This window comes from Trichoplusia ni, chromosome 11, assembly GCF_003590095.1.
Source record: "Trichoplusia ni isolate ovarian cell line Hi5 chromosome 11, tn1, whole genome shotgun sequence".
Lineage (NCBI taxonomy): Eukaryota > Metazoa > Arthropoda > Insecta > Lepidoptera > Noctuidae > Trichoplusia > Trichoplusia ni.
This window is the reverse complement of record NC_039488.1, coordinates 6,876,866-6,898,476: the sequence shown is the minus strand read 5'-3', so window position 1 is coordinate 6,898,476 and position 21,611 is coordinate 6,876,866. Positions and strand designations below refer to the sequence as shown.

Sequence of the window (21,611 nt, the reverse complement as noted above, 5' to 3'; positions counted from 1 at the left end):
TAGCCATGTGGTTTAGGTCAATACGCCAAACGCACAGAACGCGACGTATCGTGTTTTCGACCCTCGCGTAGGACAAGCATTTGCGTAAACCACTATTGTCCTGAGTCTGGGTGTATTTGTGCATGCGACTTGAACGATTGTGAAGGATTAAAGTCCGAGCGAAAGTCGTATTTAAAAAAATAAGAAAAACAAACAAATCGCAAAATTATAGTGAGGAAACCAGCGCATTCAAGATTTTTTCCAAGGTTGTGAAAACCACGTCACTATAAGAATACAATATTTACTAAAGCTCCATATTCCAGATGTAGTCTTAATGTTTATTGTTTAATAATATTCTATAAACATTCACACAACGCCATCTAGACTCAAACTAAGCAAATCTTGTATTATAAGCACTAGACATCTGATAAACATATTTATAGGTATATATGTCTCTAAAAACATACATAATAAATATATAGTTTACACCCAAACACAGAACAAAAGATCATGCTCATCACACAAACATTTGTCCTTGGTGGGAATCGAACTCACGACCTCCGGTATAACAGTCAGGGCTACTAACCACTAGACCAACATGCCAGTTAGACATACACTTAAGGATCCCTAAAGCTTAACATTTGACACTTAAATCACGTATGTTAATTAACTTTTTGTTGACATTACTTCGAGTTAATTTTCATTTAAAGGTACATCCGGGGTCGAACCTTGCCCTATAGGTAATCAAGGCTCTTCCCATAACCAAGGAACTATAGTTACATAAAATTGATTCAATTACATAAATTAACATGTTAATTTACACGATCATTTATAACGTATAATTTTATTACCCACTGACATTTTTAATGTATTATAATTTCGAAGAGATAACATTAGTGTTTCTGGCGTAATAATTAATAATCTCAGCAAAATTAAATGCGGACAACATCACATACATTGTTTGAACCAAAGTAAGTAGCTAAAGCACTTGTGTTATGGAATTCAGATACAACGAAGGTACCACAAACACCCAGACCCGAGACAATGTAGAAATGTGTTTTTTTTACATTGATCCGACCGGGGATCGAACCCGGGGCCTCAGAGCTAGCGACACCTTGAAACCGGTGCGTACGCCACTCGACCACGAATTTCTTTCAAAACTGGTTTGGTTGTGTTTTCGTTCCCGAAAAGTCGCAAAGGAGAAGTGTGTTATAAGTTTGATGAGTCTGTCGTCCGTCTGTAGCATCGTAGCTCCCAATAGATTGAACGATTTCAATTTAGTTTGTGTTGTATCAATAGTGAGTTATGTGCGAGTAATCTTAGACATGTTTAATAAAATCTGTCGAACCTTTCAAAAGTTATGGTTTTAAAGTTTAAATTTTGTCTTGGTTAGTTTTATGAGCTGACGCAGCGTTGGAGTCGACTCCCGATAAGTTCTTCGGTCCGTCACTAGGTTGCATCTCATAAACCGTGATAGTTGACATTTCCAAAGATCAAGTTTTTCTGTTGCTGTTATAACAACGAATACTTAAATAAAGACCGTCGTTAAGCAACGGACGTTACGGTCATAAAATCATTGGGCAGGATTCCACAAATTTACGGATTCTCACCTTCATAATGCTTGTTTGTACGGAACCTTCAGCGTCGCGAGACCGACTTGACCCGACCGCGAGATTGACAGTTAACATGACAATCTAATACATTTGAAATAATACCATCGTGACGTCAACATAACAACGTTTGTATATATTATTGAGTACAAGGAAAATAATAATTGTTATATAAATAGCTCGGCAATATTAATTGTTATAATTGTTATACATGAACGTTGAAAGACCACTCTTGCGGTACGTTTTAAAAACGACTTTGAAAATATATTCAAAATTAGCTTTATTTTTGTAAAATAAATGTAGCCTCAGTTTTTCCGTATATTACATCAGCTACTTGCAAATAAGTCCCATCAAAATTGGTACAGCCATTTCAGAGATCATCCGCAACAAACAGACCGACAAAATAAAAAATGTGCAAAACGATTTTTGTTTTTAAGGGGGGAAACGGGAACCACCCCGCTCCGTTAGCTAAAGTCAACACGGACGAAGTCGCGGGCAACAGCTAGTATTTCATAAAATTAATAAATTTAAGTTATACAAAGTACGGGCTATTAAGCTCCCTTTCCTAATATTTCGTAATTTAATTTCCAAAGAAAACATTTAGGAACAATTTATCATGAAACATAAATTATAATTTCAAATTTATACTAACGTTTGAGAATATTCAAAACATGTTTACGTTAAATATATAAATTAATTTCATTACACTTACGCCTTTCAAAGTTATGTCGAGTGGAAAATATGTCAAAACAATTGAACATGGCGTATAACATAAACGTCTTTGGGTTTTAGTAAAAGACTATTGAGATGAAAAGTCGTGACGAATAAATTTCACTGAAAAACGTATTTGTTGGAATGATTCAAACCTTTTTGATCATTTTCGTAGCTGGTTTGATAGGTTTGACAAAGTTTTAGTGTTTGAAACTTGTTTGATGATTTTCCATAGCTTTTTTATAGTAAGTAAAATTCATAAAATGGCTTCAAACCATTCAAAAAAATAAATTTAATGCATTTTCCATTAATTCATTGGCCATTGTAAATAGCGGAATTGGAGCCCTGGCTGATACTGGAGGTCGTGGGTTCGATTTCCTATCTATACCAATATATATTACAAAGCTGAAGAGTTTGTTTGTTTGTTTGTTTGAACGCGCTAATCTCAGGAACTACTGGTCCAAATTGAAAAATTATTTTTGTGTTGAATAGACCATTGATCGAGGAAGGCTTTAGGCTATAAACCATCACGCTGCGTCTAATAGGAGCGAAGATACAATGGAAAATGTGGAAAAAACAGGGTAGATATAAATCATAACTTATATCTTCTAACCACGGGGACGAAGTCGCGGGCAACAGCTAGTCATTTATAACTATGTTTATCATTTGTCTAGTACTATGAGTAGATACTACAAGCTTTACTCTGTTTGAGTGAAAGTTGTGGAATATTATATTTTATACCATATACCACTGAGCAAACACTACTTCAAGAACATATTTTTCAGTACATATAAATAAATACATATATTATATCATATCACTTCTCTACCCATCCTCTAACCGTGAAGGATTCCGTATAATTTAAATTAGGCCCCGTTTTTCAAACGCCATATAACTTTTATCAGACGAATATATTTGACGTTTTGACAGCTTATGTATACAGTGGTTTCTTGGGTTTACGCGAATGTTAGACATTGAAATGAAACTACTTTTAAGGATTTTATCGCGGTTTAATTTTAGATTTTAGAGAAACCTTTGCAGGTATCATGGTCACGGGCAGACTGAGATGGCGTTCGTCTTGTATAGAGCTTGTATAGAGCTTTTGTATAGAAAATATGTCAAACGGCCATATTTATTCCTCAGATAGAAGTTAACTGATGATTGAACATTCGACCCTTAATGAATTAGATTTTAACATGACGCGTGTAGTCAACTGTCTTTATGATAACACACATGATCAACTTTCCGAACGACGTGACTTTGTAATGTGGTCTTTTAATTTAATTGAAGCGTGGGGAACGAGAAAGATTTGAACATTAACTCGAATGTTATGAATAAATTGTTTGAGGTGAATATATTGTTATAGTATAATTTTAATAATGGGTATTTAAAGGATTCTACCGCAATTTCATTTGAATTTTTATTAAGGGGTGTCATTGGCCTATCGCTTTGTAATATTCTTCACGAATGTTTAACCGACTTTAAAATGATAAAAGGGTTCGCATTACAGCTTCATTTTTTACGTCTCAAACTGTAAACGTAAATTTGGACTTGGTTTAGTAGTTTAGTGATATTTAATATTTATACAAATTAATAACTAAAAGCAAAGGAAAAATTCTCTAATGATATAAAAAAGCAGACATTTTTAATTAATACCTACAGACGCGTTAAAAGAAATACATAAATAATAAAAACCAATCAAGTGCGAGTCGGACTCGCGACACTTAGGGTTCCGTATAAATGTCAAAGCTATCCCCACTGTTGCCTAACCTTGATTTTTCTTTTCACTTTTTTTCTAAAGCGGAAAAAGCAATACACGGTTTATGAGATACAGCCTGTTAACATACGGACATTATCCTTTGTATACAGAACCCTAAACAACCACAACACTTACCCTTTACCTAAACATAGCAACAAAATAATAAATAGATACAAAACAACAATATTATGAGGAAAACTAAACATTGACCTCAGCGGCTATGGGAAACCGGTTCTCACATGGAAAGCTTAAATACAAGGTTATATAATGATATAACCATGATTTAAAAATAAGATATGATTAATACTATGTTAACAAAGACTCAATATATATCCATAATCAAATATCATAAATACGAAAGTTTTTAAGTATGAATGGATGTTTGTTACTCGTTAACTCAAAAACTACGCGACAAATTTAGACGAAATTTTCATAATTTTATGTTCCAGTGAGGTCATTTTCGATTTGTAGAGGGCGGAGCCATAGGCGACAGCTAGTAAATCTATATATTACTAGCTTTTCGCCCGCGGCTTCGCCCGCGTCGAGGTCGGTTATATCGCGTTTCCAAGAGAACTCTTCAAAAGCCCGGGATAAAAACTATCCTATGTTCTTTCTCAAGGTCATCTCTATATCTGTACCAAATTTCATTAAAATTTGTTCAGTGGTTTAGACGTGAAAACGTAACAGACAGACAGACAGAGTTACTTTCGCATTTATAATATTAGTAGGGATGTCTAGTATAATAAAGAAACTGGAATATTTATCTCTTTGTAATGTCCGAATACTAGTTACTTTAAAGATTTTAGAGATATTTGCATGTTAATTCTTCGTTTGTTCCGGGTCATCTTCAAAACGTCTCGACCGAATTGGAAAAGTAAACATAGGTTAAGTGACCTATAAGGAGTCGGTTACGAAAACCACTTGACCCGGCTGCACGGAAAGCCGAGTGGTTGAAGTCACCACGCCAAACCCACTGTGCGCGACGTGTCACAGGTTCAATCCCCGCGTAAGACAAGCAACCTCCGTGGTCGAGTGGCGTACGCACCGGTTCCAAGGTGTCGCTAGCTCTGAGGTCCCGGGTTCGATCCCCGGTCGGGTCAATATAAAAAATCACATTGCTACATTGTCTCGGGTCTGGGTGTTTGTGGTACCTTCGTTGTATATGAATTCCATAACACAAGTGCTTTAGCAACTTACTTTGGGTTCAGAACAATGTATGTGAAGTTGTCCACATTTATTTATTTTTTATTTTATTTTTATTTGTGTGATCCACGTATGCTTGTTCTGAGTCTGGGTGTCTTTGTGCATGCGACTTGAATGTTTGTGAACCCACAGCGACATTTGTTACCATGACGCTTAAACGACTGGACCGATTTTGATTATATTTGTTCAGGAGGTAGCTGATAAATTGGATTAACACATAAGCTTACCCAACTGCGTTTAAAGAGGTTTATGTTTTTACAATTATAGTCGATATTCAGGAAGGCGAAGCCGCAATAGCTAGTATAGTATATTAATAAAACGATTGCAATAACGTTGAAAACGTGTTCTCCTATATTAAGACTGGTTTGTACTTTGGACGGTCTAAATATATAACACTCGAAATATATTTTAATATGTACAATATCTTGTGACTACTACAGTTTGTAGTCACAAGACATATATTATCTGTATTGATATTAAAATAACCAAATATATATTGCAAAATAACTTTTAACTAATAAGTTTTTAGGTGGCTTTGGAAACAAAGTACTCGAAAAACAATTATTACTTTGTTTCAGTGGGATTTTTAAAATTGTGCGCCTTTGACGTTCTGCACTTTTGACTAAGTGCGCTCTTGACAATCTGCGCAGTTGACTATGTCCACTTTTAACGTTTTGCTCCTCAGCAGTCTTTTAGGCAGAGCTTCTATAACCACCTTCCAGCTCCAGCATCTGATCAGCTCTGTGCCATGTCATAATATTGGATCGTGACACAATATAAATATGTCAAAATTTCAGCTCAATCGGAAATCGGGAAGTGGGTCAAATTCAACTTGCAAGATTTGATATCTATAGACCGACGGATAGGTAGACAAAGGGACAGTTTAAACTTAATATAAGGCTTTAAGGAGGTAAAGTTTGTGAGATTGTGATGTTGTAGAGGTAATCTAAAGAACTACTGAACTGATTTCAGAAATATTTTTGTCAATAGATATTCATGTTGCTTGTGCTCGTGCTTCAATCCTTGTGTCGCGGGGGTTTTACTAACATTCAGTTCATTTGCATAAAGACATCCAGATGCAGAACAAGAATTTATGGATTTCATAAATACTTGTCCTAAGCGGGGATTGATTCCGTAACACGTCGCGAAAACTTTTTTACTTTTGATAATAATGCTATGGACCTAACTTACATTAAATAAACACTTCGCTTTATAATTAAAACTGATTATCTAGGCGATATAACATCTTATAAGCGTAACCCCAAATATGAAATGACGTGATTTTGATTTGTCAGTTCAATACATTTGAGTGATTCGTCAGCGTTAGCGAGGAGATGTGTAACTTATCCCCACTATGTACAATTTTCTTTTTTAGAAAGAACCCTTTACTTATTAAAGGGAAATTTATAAGAGGATATTTTATGATGAATATCTTCTTTCTAATATATAAAATTCCCGTGTCACGATGTTAGTTACCGTACTCCTCCGAAACGGCTTTACCGATTTTTACCAAATTTTATATGTGTATTCAGTAGGTCTGAGAATAGAACAACATCTATTTTTCATACCCCTAAGTGATAAGGGTTGCTCACACTAAAAAAAAAATATATTTTTCTTTACTTTTTTTTATAATGTGGCATTAAAAAATATATACAACTAGAAATAATTCATTAGCAAAACAACGTTTGCTGGGTCAGCTAGTAATGTTATATAATTCAATATTTTCCCAAAAAACACCACATATTTACAAGTTCCTCCCCAGACAGGTCAAATGTACGGAGATAATGCGGAGATGATTTTTCTCAGAAACTTTTGGATTGAATCCAATTCCTCAGTTTGTCTTACGCATCAGGTGTTTCGTATAAACTATTCAAATATATGTTAATGATGATGGAGATGGAATTATTCATGTTCGAAATGATGTACCGTCTTCAGTCTAGACTTTCCAGGATGACCTTGGCGAGATCTCAAGCGTTTCTTAATGAAACAGACTCCCGCAGTTAGGAATTTAATCCTTGTGGGGGTTTCACAAACGTAGAAATCACGTGCACAAAGACACCCAGACTCAGAACAAGTATTCGTCGATCACACAAACGCTTGTCCTACGCGGGGATGGACCCCGTAACATAACGCGCACATTAGTAGTGGGTCGCTGTCAAAATTTAGACGGACGAAACTCAGCCGTTTTTCTGTCGTTCGAAACGGTTGCAAGAAACGGTTGTCGTTGCAGCTGGTTAAGAGTCGAGACGAAATGACGACGGGACTAAACTTGTCAATAAGTTACGGTTGCAGTTTCTTTCTACTGTTGAGGAGTTCAGTTTCATTAAACAGTTTCGTTTTTTAAAATTTTATTAATTACGAAATTATTATTATTTGTTTTGTGAACGCATGAACTCGGAATCACAGAGGACGTCGTCGCGAGTAGGACTAGTTTCATAGTTATTTTTTTTTTAATTTATTTATTACTTATTCAAAACAAAGGCACACAATTAATATCAATAAAAAGTTCATCAAACTATAAGACGGTTGAATTACTGCAGTCCGACATTCTCAACTGTATTTTGTTGGCCGCAACGAACAACGAATGAATAATTAGAACGAATGAGACGATGATGACGCGACGAGTGCGCCGGCGCCGTCGACTGGACAGCGAGACTTGTCTGTGCAACGAAAACTGTTTAGCTTAAGTCGTGAAAACGGTTTCATCGTTGTAGATCATAAAAACGGTTTTATAAAACGGTCTCTCGTCGCGACGCCCACCACTAGCGCACATTGGCTTGGTGACCTCAACCACTCGGCTACCCGTGCAATCGATTCATTTTAAATACTAGTTTTGTAACCTATACTGTTATAGGAACATGGCTTCAAGATGTCGTTTGAGGTTCTTCTTCTTCTTCTCCTATGGTTGATTTACAACCTGGTGTCAGAGTTTAAACCGCCTGTATTTCTATAAAGCAGCTTAACTTCTGCGAAATTCTTAGGTTTCCTCACGATATTTTCCTTTCCAGTTTCTAGCAAGTGGTAATTACTTTGTAATATGCAAATGACTTCGAAAAGACATTGACAACAAGACAAGCAGGCTAATCTACCACTAGGCTTTAACTTCGGATGTGTTTGGAATATTTGGAGTCCAGGTAAGCAGTCGTTTTGTAAGATACTAAATCTAGCATTAAAAATGAAGTGATAGTTCTATTATTGTTTAGCGTTGATAGAAGATAAAATTGACAGGTCTCTTATTCACATTTTAGAAATTGGCTGTGAATGGCAGCGATCAAAACTTCCCAATATTTTCGAATGGAAAATCGCTTTGGGTTCAGCGGAAACTAGTTTCAGACTTTTAAGACAGCTTTTACTGACTGAAACCCATCATGTTCCTTCCTTTACCCTCTGTGTATCCGATTCTTGATAACCCTTTCGGATAATCCCGTAAGCCCTAGAAACTAACGCCAATATTAGTAATAATAGAATAATTAAGAAAAAGTACTGACCAAACAATAACAGCCTGGAATCCAGGCAATCATCCGTCTAGTGATTAATATTGTCTTAATGAGGCATTAATTTGCTGGAAGTCAAGGAGAGGTCACGGTTAATATCTATACCTATTAGCTAGCTTAAGACTTCGGTTTTACTTGGATGTTTTTTGATGATAAATGTATTTTTTTGGTGGTTTTCTACTATGGATAGTTTACTTAGCTTTCATTTGTCTTGATTCGTCTGTCGGTCAAGTTGATTATTCCAAGAAACGCGTGGAGATATCAAAATGAAAATCATTTTTTAAGGATTTCAGTGCGAAGCTCTTGTTACGCGATTCCAAAATGTCATTTATATGGAGAAGAACCGATAAAAAACTAACATCGTTTTATGTTTTTCTTTGTACCAACGAATACAACAAAAAAGATTTTGAAATATATATTTTAATCAAAATCGCAGCAAATTTTATGCATTTATTACATGACTACTGAAAAATTACGAATTCGTTTTATTTAATCCGATAAAAACTAGCAATTTCACAACAATAATCGTACAAATTTCGCTTTAACCAGATTTTTAATATTGTCAATATTGCCTTTGCATTTACCGTGCCAGGTCCCCAATTCTGGTATTTACAATGGCCGATGAATGAACGGCAATTGGAATAAATTTGAAATTATTCCTATTCTCTTAAATACTTTGTCAATACAATAATTTTAAGTTAATTGCATTGACCTTGAGTGTACCGTCCCGTACTGAAGTTGCAATTATTGTGTAGAAAGATGCTTAAGAGAATACGAAAATTTACATTTTTAGCCAAATTTCATTAATTCATCAGCCATTGTAAACAGTAAAATTGGGGTCCTGATTAGGCTGCAATGCAATGTATGAATTATTACAACGTATTGCCATAGACCGACACAAAAACGCGGACGACTAAGCACGGCGGTTCAGGTTTAGTCAGGAAAAGTCGGACACTATCCATTTCCGCCCCCGAGGGAGTGGGTGTCCATGAGGATTCCCGCGACTTAAAAAAAAAAGGCTGCAATGCAAGATACATTAAAGGCATTGTATTATAATTATCTAAATATGTAATAAACTATACTAATATATAAAGCTGAACAGTTTTTTGTTTGATTGTTTGTTTGTTTGTTTGAACGCGCTAATCTCAGGAACTACTGGTTCAAATTGAAAAATTATTTTTGTGTTGAGTAGACCATTCATCGAGGAAGGTTTGAGGCTATACAGGGTGTCCCAAAACTCAACGATGATCTGAGACCGGATGAAAGGCCAAGTGATAACAGATCAGGGAAAAAAAATCTGTTTCTATATTTTGAAAAAAAAAAAAAAAATTTTTCATTGCATTAGTTTATAGTTTCGAATAATAGAATCGTTAATGAAGATCCCGGAATTAAAATACTCACAGCGAAATTGTCACATTGGTGACCACAGGACTTAAAAAATGCGACGAGGGATGTCGAATTTCAACTTTTTAAATGTCTCTTATCGCTGAACTGAGTGATATGGTTTTTTTTTTATATTTTTCCCTGATCTGTTATCACTTGGCCTTTCATCCGGTCTCAGATTATCGTTGAGTTTTAGGACACCCTGTATATCATCACGCTGCGACCACGCAGATGAAGTCGCGGGCAATAGCTAGTATATTTTAAACCTTCTCAGAAAGCAAGCCGTGTTCTTACCTGTTATGAATTTAATGTATAATTCTTGGTATAGTAGCTAACCGTTATACATTTACCGCTTAGAGATATACTCGCGATTAAACTTGTACAAGAACATTCTTCTTCTTTTTGAAAAGGATCTTAATCTATCCGATTTTAATTTTATGAATCTGTATTTGATGATTCATATTGTACACAATGGCCTTTAACTATAGTACATGTAACTTTGCTATGAAAAATGTGTAAGAATTTTAGGCGAGTAATTTTAAAACAATATAAAAAAAAAACTTTGTGAAGCATAGGGTGTCACAGACATTCAAGTCACATACACAAAGACAACCAGACCCAGAGATAACCACTGAGCGAGGTGTCGCAGGTTCGATCCCCGAGTACATCAAGTATTTTTGTTTCTGTAACCAGCGCGACACAAGAATAAAATTCCTCATTGTGACAGTCGTTTTTTTAATAAATAAAATGGAATGTCTGGTTTCGCTCACAGATAATGCTTGTATTATCTATACCACGAATATTAACAACTACACATTTAACTCTCATATTAACAAAATCTAGATTTTTCGAATTAAGTAATTGTATTCTCATAAACATTTATATCTAAAAGTTTAGATGATTTTCTTATCAATGGCAAGATCTATCTTTTGAGAATCGGAATAGTTATTTTTCATGACATTAAGTTTTTGGGACATTAGGCAAATTAGGACAGGCATAGGCCGTCTTGAGGTCACTAAAATGATAAATGGGCTGAGTAACTATCAATATGTTAGAATACTTTAAAAATAAGTACATTTTCATTTCCAAAAACAAATCAATCATTTACAGTAAGCAACGCGCATGAAATTATAATTTAATACTTAAAATAAGCATAAAAATAAAATTATACTCACAATTTATTCCAATTATAGATTCAGATCTAGGCACAGCACTATTGTCCGATAGTGACGTCACAAAACAATTATAAAGTCATTAAACTTAATTTAAAAACGCATTGTTTGAAATTAGAACACGATATTTCACATTCATAATCACATTCCACAAAAATACCGTTATTGTCTTTGATCACTGTTTAAAATTCGAATCACAATTGAGATTTGGAACAATTTAAATATTCATTATTTTCGTGTTTTGGAATTTAAACTTCGAACACATCACATAACTGTCAACTAATATTTAAAAATGCGCGCGAATCATATGTTTTGTGTTTACACTGCGTCGAATCCACGCCGTTTTAATGTTGGCACACAACACAAGTTCTATTTTCAAAACATACCTCCACCAAAAACAGAATCAAGGTCTGTTATTGTTTTTCACTCGGATTTTTGAATTTTCGAACACTTTTCAACGGTTTTTAACGTCATTTCACTTTTTAATCTAGGTCTATGTCCATGGCGTTTAAGATGTGGAAGTATATTAGGTCTAGTTCGCAGGCTAGGACGATAAGTACGGCTCCGAGCCAGAATTGTACGTCGGACAAGCTAGCGGTGTAGTACACGGCCGCTTGCCGCGCCAGTGGAACAAATACTGGGCCAGCCATCGTACTTGGCACTGACACTCGTCGTACTTCACGCGATTTCAAGCTGTCAGCTGATCTTTCATAGGTTATGTTTTATTTCTTCCTGGTTTTCTTCTTTATTTTTCTATGTAGTTCACTTTTTAAATTCCTGTTTTTGGTTTGTAAATATTTTGATGCTTTATTTTCACTGTATATTATTGAAATATAATAAGGTTTTATTATTTTGTTTATGATGGGTTTTCAGTCAAAATTAATTTTCAATTAAATATATGCATTGTGTGATTAAATATTTTATAACAGGAAAAGTAATTATCAGGGAAAACATTTTAAATTGTAACATAATAATATTGTATTATAATAAGTAATTAATGAACAATAATGTTTGAAAATATGTAAATAATTTTACAAATGACAAAATTAGCATTAGTATGTTTATCTACCGCTTACGCTTAAATTGCTTTTCTCCATTAGTTAATTTTGAAAAAGGTGTGGCTTTTTATATGTATTTCAGTGGTATATATATTTTGTCATGGTTATTCCTATTATTGATTCACATGTTTTAAATCTTTCAACTGCGTTTTTCGACAAACCAAGACACCAAGATTGTTTATTTTTTTTTAAATACACTCATGGATTGTAACTGGCTGATTCGTTATCTTGTCCTATATAATTACAAACATATGATGTGTTGGAAAAACCAACTCACAAATAACGTTACTTCTTTAGTACAACAATTTTCAAAATCGGTTTAGCAGTTTCTGAGATTACTCCTCTTAAAAACTTCACAAATAACAGCTATAAAAATATAGTATTAATAGATATATATTTACAGTTTTAAATTAAACATATAGAAGAAACATCTTGTTTTCGTGTACCGCATAAATTTATTACATTATTAGGTCAAGGTAAAACCGCGATATTTAGGAAGTGTAAATGCGACTGTATTTTATTATTAGTTTTTCTATTAAATGAAAATATTTAGACTAGACTGTAATAAATATAGACTAGGTGTATAATTTCCGGGTTATCGTAAAGATCGGTCAAGTGGGAGTTGGATCCGAGACAGCGAGGATTCCGTACAAATACAAGAAAAAAATCCCGTTTGGGTGACAAATAGCACTGAAAAAATATAGGGTAATTCCAATGGTTGCTTCACCTCGATTTTTTTCCGTTATTTGCCGTTCAAAAGGCTACATCAGCTGTAAAAACAATAATTATCTATCACAGTTTGTGAGATAGCATCTTGTAACACGGGGACGGACAGACTGGGAAAAAACTACTGGATGGATTTTAAAGAAACCTTGCATGATACATTTTATCCTGGTATTCCCATGCGCTGTAAACCGAAGTCCACGCGGACAGAGTCGCGGGTAACAGCAAGTTTTTATTTTCTGACTTATGTTTGTAAAAGAAATACAATGAAGGTGTACTTGTGTTCTACCGTACTTTAAATAAATAATACTTAATCACACAATACCGTTATATATTAAAAAAACAAATATCTAAATTAAGATTTTACACAATTTTCGACAAAAACTCGATTTTGTTACGGTAAACTCTGACAATTTTATTTCTTAGATAGAGTTGTTTTTATATTTATTTTATAATGTGTGGGCTGGTATATTATGTTATAGTATCAAATAAATTGTAATTTAAGTATATTATAAGTACCAACTTCGTTTTTATGACTAACTCACTTACAATTCGAATTATTTATATTTTTACTATTTTCTTAATAAGACACGTTATTCACAATTTATTCTATTATTTTAACACTAAATTCACTTCATAAAAACACAGTTTTATTTATTTAATTTTTCACTCAATTTTATTCGAATTTATTTTTCACACAATTGATTTTCGAATAATAAATCTTTATAAAGCACATTTAATTACCGAATCTGATTGACAACTGTTATAAACTTTGTTCGTTCGATTCTAAATTTAAAATATATCAAGGTAAGAGACGTAGCGATCATCTATTACCTATTCAAATTCGATTTATTTATGCATTTGTTTTTGAATCGAGTGATATAATTTTTATTTAATTTGCAAGGTTATTGCATAATTTTAGGGTTGTACGGTCAATTGAGTGACCTGTGATTAATAATGCAATTGTGTGACTGGTCAGTGATTTGAAGGAAGAATGGGATGACCTTTTATCATTTATTTATTTATTTATTTCAAGTAGGCTGTTTTTAGGCACTTTTAAAACCTTACACTAACAAATAGGTTTACGTATAAAACTGGCATATGGTCTACGGATACGACTAAACAAGTTTGTCAAACTACGTGTTAGTAAGAACCGATTGACGTCAAATCGAAGGTCCTACAAAATATCCAACTAGTATTAAATTTTTATTTCCGTTCAGCAGTGGACGGCGATAGGCTGAGATGATGATGATGATGATGATGATTAAATTTAAGGCAAAAATATAGAATTAAATCAAATAAGCTTCAACGAACACGTCAATTTAGAAAAAAAAATGTTATTTTGCATAAAATAGCGAGCAGGACTCGCTTCGCGGGTTACATACAAATGAAAAGAAAAGTCAGTGTAGCAGTCCGACCGTCTGTCACTAGGCTGTATCTCATGAAACGTGACAGCCAGGCAGTTGAATTTTGACATATGATATATTTCTGTTGTTGCTATAACAACAAATTCTTAACCTAAAAATTAAAGTGAAGCAACTATTGTTAAGGTCATTTAGTTGGCTGACAAATCCCTTAAAATTCAATCAAGTGACTAGTCGTTTACTGAAAGACGATTTTAAGCTCTTTTTTTTTCAAAATAACATTATCTTTGGACTATTTGTACGGGACACGCTCACATTACCTTTTAACCATTCGGTTACAGACCCAAAAAACTAAAAACGTGGCGAGGTTTCAATAGCATACAGTTTGACTTATTAAAATAGGCTATGGACCTCCAATAGGCAGTCGCATCTCGCTTGGGAAAGAGGCTGCGTAAATTAATATAAGAGAGGACGTTACGACAATCTGTTTGTTCATTATCTAGACAGTGATGAACTAGGTGTCTTGTGTCAATATTTTCTCTTATGATACGAAAATGCCAAGCGTAAAAATGAACGTTTTAATAATTTAATACCAACCTGCATATGTTTTGATTCTTGCAATATAGGGAAGGTTGAGCATTGATCACCACGCTAGCTCACTGCGGGCGATTTCAGTTTCCAAAATTTGGAATCCAGATTTCCTTACGATTTTCCTTCACCGTTTGTCAGTGGCGTCTTAGAATAAAGGTTCCTTTTATATTTTTAAACATTCGAAGACATCCATACAATTACCCCATTGGCCGTGGGGTAAATATGAGCAAGTGAGGCAAGCGCATATAGTGAACACTATTATTGCCTGTTGGCCCAGTGGTTAGAGATCCTGATTCATATATCAGGGCTCGTGTGTTCCATTCCCAATACAAATGAGAGTGACAAAGACGGGTATTAGTTCTGGCGGTATGTAATTCACTTATTTTATAATTGATATCGTCTGTGACAAAGTTATTTATACCACTTTAATGTTTTCTTCTAGTGTCAAAATCAAAAGTGTCAACTTCGAGGCAGCCTTTTTCAAGCCCTTTTTTTTGGGGCAACAAACAGTACCATATTAAGGTTAACATTTCAAGTTCTTTTTTGCTAAAATAATAAACATACTACCCACAACGCTATCCGCAGATTACAATACTGAATAGCTGTTAATAATGACGTGTTTAAGCTGCATAGATATTTATAATTCTAAACTTACAAGTTTACAGAAAACAAAACAAACTACTACATAATCATACGAAATAGTAACCCTTAGCTTTGCAATAAAATTCTAGTTCTGCCAATAAAAAATGAGATGTCTCTAGGACTTACCTCATGCACCGTGGCTGCTCTGAAGAGGTAACAGTTGAGCAGACCCTCCTTCTCATTGAGGAGTATGTAGAACAGCTCCTCAGGACGACCTGGCACTTGACTGGCCCTGCGACAAGAAAATTGTTAGAAGTTGGTTTCTTATTTTTGTTGACTTTTCTATCCCAATGCTGGGCAAAGGGGTACCTTGATTCTTTCTAAAGTTCCCAGTCCCTAGCCTGTTAGTTCATTCCTAGTTAGCTTATCCTACTAATGAGCTACTACTAATTATGAACGCGAAAGTTTTCTATGTGTGATCGATGTTTGTTCATCTCTCACGCAAAAATCACTGAACGGTTTTAGACGAAACTTGGTTTCTGAAAAGCTTAACACAGAACTTTCGTCCCGATTTTATGTTCCGTGGCACCATTGCGGGCGGACCCGCGGACAACAGCTGGTATGGCGTAATTTAGTATTCCTTCAATTCCTGAAATTTGCAGGTTGAGAAAATTTTCGACTTCTGATTTTTGACATTGTTCTTGGTGCTAAGTCTTAGGGGATAAGAACGTTAATCTTATATCAAGCGCTATTTAATTTTCACTAATTTAAGAAAAGAATTATAATTAAGATTAGATTTTATGTACGAAACCCAATAACCAAAAAAGGACGCTATAATATATTTTGAATTAATGTAGAAACTTGTTTGCGAATCGATATCCGTTAATTAAACAACAAGAAGACATCCTTAGCAACTAGTTTTATTTTATCAACCTGTTTGTGGGCAATCACCTCTTAAAGTATTATTAATACAGGTGTGGAAGAGAAATGGCGCTCTATGCCGTGTATAGCTATCTCGCTCCCACAACCGCATATTTCGTGAATTCTCTCATCCTAGCCTCCTCTCAAGTATGTTGGGGTCGGCTTCCAGTCTAACAGGATGCAGCTAAGTACTAGTGCTTTACAAGGAGCGACTGCCTATCTGACCTCCACAACCCAGTTACCTGGGCAACACGATACCCCTTGGTTAGACTGGTTGTCAGACTTTGTAGTTTCTGACTACCTGTACCGACTTTCAGAGGACCGACAATTAACGTGCCTTCCGAATCACGGAGGTGGTTACTCATCCACGGACTTACCGTAACAAGTGTAGTTTGAAATGTGATCGATCATATTTTGCAGTTGTAGTTTAGCCACGAGCTCCTGCATAAGTCTTATATTGAAGAAGATATCCTATACCGCAAGATAGCTTTTTTGTTTCTAGTTTTCTTAAAAACTATTATTTTGAGGGTAAATAAATAATTTACACTACTTAATTAATGTATCTACGTCATGCGAGTTTTTTCTATCAATAAGCAACATTATAAATATTAGCAACAGGTTTTAGTATTATTTTCTGTTTTTTTAGGGTTAGGTACCCAAGACATTCAGTATAGCAGTCAGGGACAGCAACCACTAGACCAAAAAGCCAGTCAAAACACGCTTTATAGACGCCTTTACTTTTACATTTCAATTACCCCTTTGTGTAACTAAAATACAGACATCTGTAATTCATTTGACATTGGCACAAGTGTTTTTCTTAGATATCAAATATACTTATAAATAAATGGATGATGACGCACCTGATTATATCGACGAGTCGGTGTATTATAACGGGTTCAAAGTTACCATTGTACGCCTTCAAACAGCCGTCTTCTACAGCTATGCTGAGCTGAAAGGAAAAGAAAATTTATTTCATTATCGTCAAGCCTTTTCCCAACTATGTTGGGGTCGGCTTTCGGTTTAAAAGGATGCAGCTAAGTACTAGTGTTTTACAAGGAGCGACTGCCTATCTGACCTCCTCAACCCAGTTACCTGGGCAATACGATAGCCCTTAGTTAGACTGGTTGTCAGACTTTCTAGTTTCTGACACTCGTAACGACTGAAAAAGATGGATAAATAACAGTCGGGACCCACAATTTATCTTGTCTTCCGAAATACGAAGAAACTTGTTCTGACATAGATTGTTACACGTCTACCCATCCACGGGCCGACCGTATCGAGTGTCACTTAAACAACTACAGTGAAGCTTAAAACAGATATAACCAACCTTATCTCTTATCCCAGTAGTTCTAATTTCCTTTAGCAACCACGGCAGCATAGCGTTGGAGAATCTGCGGTCCATGGCAGTGAAACCAAGATATGTCACGGACGTCAGTTTGGTTTTCATCTTGTAGGATCTGCAAATTAAAGGAGGTTAAGCATAATATGGATAGCCGAGTGGTTGAGGTCACAACGCCAAACCCACTGTGTGCGACGTGTTGTGTCGATCCCCGCGTAGGACAAGCATTCGTGTGATCCAGGAATGCTTGTTCCGAGTCTGGGTGTCTTTGTGCACATAATATGAAAGTTTGTGAAACTTTCCGCGACACAAGTATTAAACTAACTGTTAAAGAAATTCTTTTTAAAGAAACGTAAAAGAAAGATCAAAGAAAAGTCGGAAAAGCCTACAACCGTCATCAAATAAAAACTACTCAACTAAAATTTTGCATATTTTGCTTTACAAGATTCTATAATTCATTACGGACTTAAACTGTTTTAAAGAACCACCCAATTTAACATCCAAATAAGACATATACAAAAAATTATAATTTAATGTTTTAAATAAGAACCGCAAAACAAAATAATAAACTTAGCAGTGTTTATTTTTGTAACTTTGATTACAAACCCTAAAAATATCTTAGGACTGAGGAACCGGGCTGTCGGTCTTTCCGTCTGTCTACCTGTCCGTCCGTCCGTGATAGATATAGATGGTATATTTCTGTTCTTTTCTAAGAAGCAAGGGCGTTATCGAGGATAAGCAAGGGTGGTTAAGGTCATGTATTTCTTGGGGGACTATTAATTTCTTGAGCCTCAAATAAAATTGTTTTACTTGGTGTTAGATGGTAAGTACTTGGTGTTAGATGGTAAGTACTTGGTATTAGATGGTAAAAACATGGTGTTAGATGGTAAGTACTTGGTGTTAGATGGTAAGTACTTGGTATTAGATGGTAAAAACATGGTGTTAGATGGTAAGTACTTGGTATTAGATGGTAAGTACTTGGTATTAGATGGTAAGTACTTGGTGTTAGATGGTAAGTACTTGGTGTTAGATGGTAAGTACTTGGTGTTGGATGGTAAGTACTTGGTGATGGATGGTAAGAACTTGGGGTTAGATGGTAAGTACTTGGTGTTAGATGGTAAGTACTTGGTGTTGGATGGTAAATACATGGTGTTGGATGGTAAGTACTTGGTGTTAGATGGTAAGTACTTGGTATTAGATGGTAAAACTTGGTATTAGATGGTAAGTACTTGGTATTAGATGGTAAGTACTTGGTATTAGATGGTAAGTACTTGGTGTTAGATGGTAAGTACTTGGTGTTAGATGGTAAGTACTTGGTGTTGGATGGTAAGTACTTGGTGATGGATGGTAAGAACTTGGGTTTAGATGGTAAGTACTTGGTGTTAGATGGTAAGTACTTGGTGTTAGATGGTAAGTACTTGGTGTTAGATGGTAAGTACTTGGTGTTAGATGGTAACATCACTTGCTAGTTAAAGCGCACTGGCAAGTGACGTCACACGGGATTTTATTTCACTATACCTACGGACTGTGAGATAAAAGAAAAATACGTATACATACACATATGAGGGCTGTATTAGTATAAAATGTCACTGTATTTACAAGGGTCACACACACATGGTACCGCGCGCAAAGTTGAATTGAATGATGACGTTTTTTCTCGAGTTGACTTACCTACCGAAGACATTATGTTATTGTGGTTTACCCATACAAATATGTATTGTATTTTATACTTATGTCGCTAAATTTTTTGTTGTAAATAATGTGCATAATTAGGAATTCCTCTATTTTTTATAATCAGCTCAAAAATGTATGAACGTTAATTTTTATGAACAAAATTTTTGTGAAGTTTTTTTTTGGGTTGGAATATTAATCCTTTGTTAAAATAAAAACAGGAATACTTTGCCCAGCTATTTTGGGATTAAAATGTTAAATAAAAAGTTGTACAGAAATCAGAGAAAAGGCGAGTCGTAACTACTGCCTATGTTTAATAATTCGATCTAGAATTTGCAAAAAAAAAACGCTAAATATAAAGCGCATTACTTTTCTATAATTGTGTACAGGTAATATACAATATTAATAGCTACATTATCTAAATACATACAAGCATTCACGCTCGAGTATTTTTTGCTCGTTTTTCGATCTTACAAAATGTTTGCAAAAACGACATGGTGTTAATTTTTTGCCAAGATCAAAGTTTATTATACCTACTATACCTACGAATACTTGTTTTAATGTTTACCTGAGTTTATAATTCAATATACGTCAATACTGATTTTTTGCAATATTCAAGAAGTCGTTGTCATGGTGTCGTTGTTAACCCGTAGTGAGCTAGCGTGGTTATCACCCGCAAAGTGAGTAAGGATTTTAGGGTTAAAATGGCCAGGTATTTTTTCAAAAAGAGGATTAATATTAGAGATTGTTGACAAAAGCCACATAGTTTCTAGCAAATCGCGTGTGAAAAGTGTAATAAAACGATTTATACCAAACAAAAAATATATAGATTAAGTACCTATACCAAAAATAAAACCAAAATTTAGTATACAAGTTATTTTCTGAATTTTCCCCAGTTTCTTAGCCCTTTGCGATTTAATTGCAAAGATCTCAGTTAGGAAGTTAAAGCCTTAGTAAAGTACAACATTCATGAATGCGCTAAATACTCAAAAAAATAGGTCAAGTAACTAAAACCTCTTTAGACTACACCAATGCGAAAGTTATAGAAAATATGACCAAGTCATTTTAATGTAGTTATTGAAATGTAATAATTATTGGTTCTTGAACTTTTGGACTTTTTTGTTGTATTAAATACACTTTTGTTGAAAGCATTAAAACAGTACGAGCTTTTCCGAGAAAGCGAAATTGCATTCACAGTGTAATCAGCTGATGGATTTTTAGAGGTTACTTACATAAAACCTACATAACACACAAATAATCGTATAAAATTCGGTTAATAACATTCGAAATGGATAATTCCATTAAAATTGGATTAACAATTTACTAAATGCAGCAAAAAAGTCGGTGTCTTTTTTAGAAAAATAATATTCTATAGAAAATATAAGTAACACTTTAAAAGTATTAGTCAAAGAGTATTAAACAAAAATGTGTTTGTCAATCAATATAGAAAGAATAAACTATTGTTTACCTGTATATTCATTTAGTAAAACAAATTAATTTTCGCACTCAACCAGCACAAATGACTTCTAACTTAAAAAATCAATAACAATCGCATATAAACACTGATTTGGTCTTATGAAACACACTTTTACACTAATAGTGTCATATTTAACACAACATAAACACTTTTCCACTCAAATAAGTCTAAAAATATGATAGTTAAAAGGATATTTTAGTTTTAACATCATTTTATTAAAGGCACTAGTTTTGCAGGCGGAAACAAAAACATTACCGACAATCGACATAAGAAGATACCACAGAAAACGTACTGGTAGAAATCCTATAACTCTTGCATCTCTTTCTAAACCAAACGAAACGACGAAACAGCAAGCTATACAATCTAACGCGCAAGTTTTCTCTTAAGCTTTTCTCAATTTGGTCTAACGTAGTAACATTTTATTGTGTGAGAGTAATCAGCCGCCCTCAGTTTTATTTTAGAACTTGAGTTGATATGCGTACACTATTGCCATTTCTTTCACTCACGAGTAGCGCCATCTCTCATACAATAGCGGAACTACTACAAGATAACGGTGTTTATGTAGTTCTACCTT

The 21,611-nt window shown here is 34.6% G+C and overlaps 1 protein-coding gene across 3 annotated transcripts in view; it reads right to left on the bottom strand.

Annotated features, from left to right (window-relative positions):
• The window catches only part of LOC113498550 (TBC1 domain family member 4), a 53,074-nt gene extending 31,790 nt beyond the window's left edge, over positions 1-21,284 (bottom strand). Inside the window, exons 1-4 of one of the 3 annotated variants that reach the window (XM_026878590.1) lie at positions 21,029-21,284; positions 17,878-18,007; positions 17,411-17,499; positions 15,816-15,921 (exon numbers count right to left, since the gene is read on the bottom strand). In XM_026878590.1, coding sequence (XP_026734391.1) covers positions 15,816-15,921; positions 17,411-17,499; positions 17,878-17,997 — 315 coding nt within the window. In that variant the 5' untranslated portion in view covers positions 17,998-18,007; positions 21,029-21,284. Of the gene's footprint in view, positions 1-11,314; positions 12,091-15,815; positions 15,922-17,410; positions 17,500-17,877; positions 18,008-21,028 lie in introns of those variants that run through there. The other 2 variants (XM_026878592.1, XM_026878591.1) reach the window with 2 other exon arrangements.
• Between the last annotated feature and the right edge of the window lie 327 nt (positions 21,285-21,611).